General features: G+C 45.9%; 1 protein-coding gene across 1 annotated transcript; it reads left to right on the top strand.

Annotated features, from left to right (window-relative positions):
• Nucleotides 1-233: 233 nt before the first annotated feature.
• On the top strand, nt 234-1,373 carry LOC107124954 (WD40 repeat-containing protein SMU1-like; the record flags this gene model as incomplete). The annotated part of the gene is made up of 3 exons (XM_015428438.1): nt 234-386; nt 882-992; nt 1,245-1,373. Coding segments are annotated over 3 exons (393 nt in total), but the record flags the coding sequence as incomplete, so codon positions are not given.
• Nucleotides 1,374-2,437: the final 1,064 nt, after the last annotated feature.

The raw sequence follows: 2,437 nt of genomic DNA, 5'->3' as shown, positions 1-2,437 counted from the left end.
TTGTTCACTGTAGCCACTTGTTTATGGCATTAAGGACTGGGACAGTAGCATATTTCGGCTCCTATTCTGTTGTATTGATGACATCTGACTCCAAAGTTGTTTGGCTTTGAAAACTGGATCAGAACCTGTCTATGCAGTCTGATCTCCTGTTTATACAATTCTGCATCCTGTTACCAGAAAAACGACATTTGTATCACGATGATCCTGTAACCACCTTTGCTGTTACGTTTCAGGTTGTTTTGGAACTGATAGAGCTTCGCGAACTGGGTGCTGCCAGATCACTCCTGAGACAGACTGACCCCATGATCATGTTAAAGCAGACCCAGCCAGAGCGATATATTCATCTCGAGAACCTTTTGGCTAGATCCTACTTTGATCCACGTGAGGTACGCTGATATCTTGCCTTTAATATTTTAATTGTTGTTTTAATATGCATTTCTTGAAATGTTACAGTCTGAAATTCACATAAATAAATGGTTTTGAAGGCATTGGTTCTGTAGTTCGGCAGTTTGAGACCCGAGTGCCGCGTGATGGAGTGAGCTCCCGTCTCTGGTTCCAGCTCCTGCCGACCTAGCAGTTCGAAAGCAAGAAATTGCAAATAGATAAATAGGTACCGCTTCAGTGGGAAGGTAACAGCGTTCCGTGCGCCTCGGCGTCTAGTCATGCCAGCCACATGACCACGGAAAAAGTCTTCGGACAGCGCTGGCTCTTCAGCTTGGAAATGGAGATGAGCACCGCCCCCTAGAGTCGGATTTGACTAGCTTTCGAGCAAGGGAAACTTTTACCTTTACCTAGCATATACAGTGTATATGCGGATATCTTGTGGAGGTGGTGGTATTTGTAGTGAGAAAGTTGTTATTCCTCATGTCGTTCCCTACTAGGCGTACCCAGATGGGAGCAGCAAGGAGAAACGGAGAGCAGCAATTGCTCAGGCGTTGGCTGGTGAAGTCAGTGTTGTGCCTCCGTCTCGTCTTATGGCGCTGCTAGGACAGGTAATCTCCCCCCCCAGATCTGAACTGTGTGGAATTGAAGGTAAAGTACCTCTTTCTTAAATTGTCGAAATGGACATATTGCAATATGTGGACTTTGCTTTAGTAAAACCTGCTTCATGTTGCATAAGAGCTTTTTGTCAGGATGGTTTTTAATACATTGTGTAAGTTTGCTTGCGTGTTATGGAGACAGATCTCAGGAATGAACATCCTTTAAGGGTAGAGCAGAACCTTAAATCCTGTCTGATTTTTCAGGCCTTGAAATGGCAGCAGCACCAGGGTCTGCTTCCTCCAGGTATGACGATTGACTTGTTCAGAGGCAAAGCGGCTGTGAAGGATGTCGAAGAGGAGAAGTTCCCCACGCAGCTCAGTAGGCATATTAAGGTGGGTCCTTCCCTGAGGCTCATTTTCAGTGTCCCAAGAAGTGGAGCAAGTCCCTCTCGGACTCAGGTGTTTTGTCTGCCTGGTGTGATCAGGGAATAATCATCCCACTGGTACATTAAGTGATGCGGGTCTGATCCCAAGCAGTCAATATTCTATTGGATATTATTGGCCTATGATCAGAACTTGTTTTAGTAGAGAGAAAATCATACACAGGGTGGCGACGATGGCTAAGTCAGGGCAAAACAAAAGCAGCTAAAATGAAAACAGTCTAATATGTTTGCATTATAGTACTTTAGCAGTGATTTACCCAGCTGCCTGTCAGTCACTCCAGTGCTTTGAACTCACTTTATCAAAGGTAAATTTAGTTCTTTCTTTCTGTGTGCATTCCGTGTGTGTTTATGCCTGGAAGTCATGGTTGTCTTCTGGCGACCCCTAGTGGGGCTTGGACATTTCAGAGAGGTGGCTTGCTATTGCCTGCCTCTGTGTCCCGGCCCTGGTATTCCTTGGAGGTTTCCCGTCCAAGTACTTGCCAGGGTCAGCCCTGCTTAGCTTTCAAGATCCGATGAGATCGGGCTTGCCTGGGCTATCCAGGTCAGGCCAATGTTCCCTCTAAGCTGAGTTAGTGTGAGCTAGCTCACCATTTTTAAGCGTCCGGCTCACACATTTTTGTCTTTGCTCAGGAAGGGTGGCTCCAAAGCAAACTAATCTATGCAGTAGCCAAATCGCTCACTCACAGCTTTAATGCCAGCAGCTCACAAAGTAGAATTTTTGCTCACAAGACTCCATAGCTTAGAGGGAACATTGGTCAGGATGTGAGTTTAGTTCTTATAAAGCAGCTTAGACTACAGACTGCACAGGCTTAGGAAATTTTACTCTTTTGGAAGCAGCAGGTGGAAATTCAAGGAAGGGGCATCCTCCTGTCATGACTGTGACCTTAAAAATGATGACGCTTGTGCGGGATACATGCATAATACATTTTTGTGGCCGATCCTGAATGTGACCATGCCAGCGACCGAGTCAGTGAGCACTGCTTATGCTCGCTGTGCCTGTGGACTGTCAGTTTA

Source organism: Gekko japonicus, unplaced genomic scaffold (genome assembly GCF_001447785.1).
Source record: "Gekko japonicus isolate JY-2015 unplaced genomic scaffold, Gekko_japonicus_V1.1 scaffold12756, whole genome shotgun sequence".
NCBI classification, from domain to species: domain Eukaryota; kingdom Metazoa; phylum Chordata; class Lepidosauria; order Squamata; family Gekkonidae; genus Gekko; species Gekko japonicus.
This window is presented reverse-complemented; position numbering and strand designations above follow the sequence as displayed.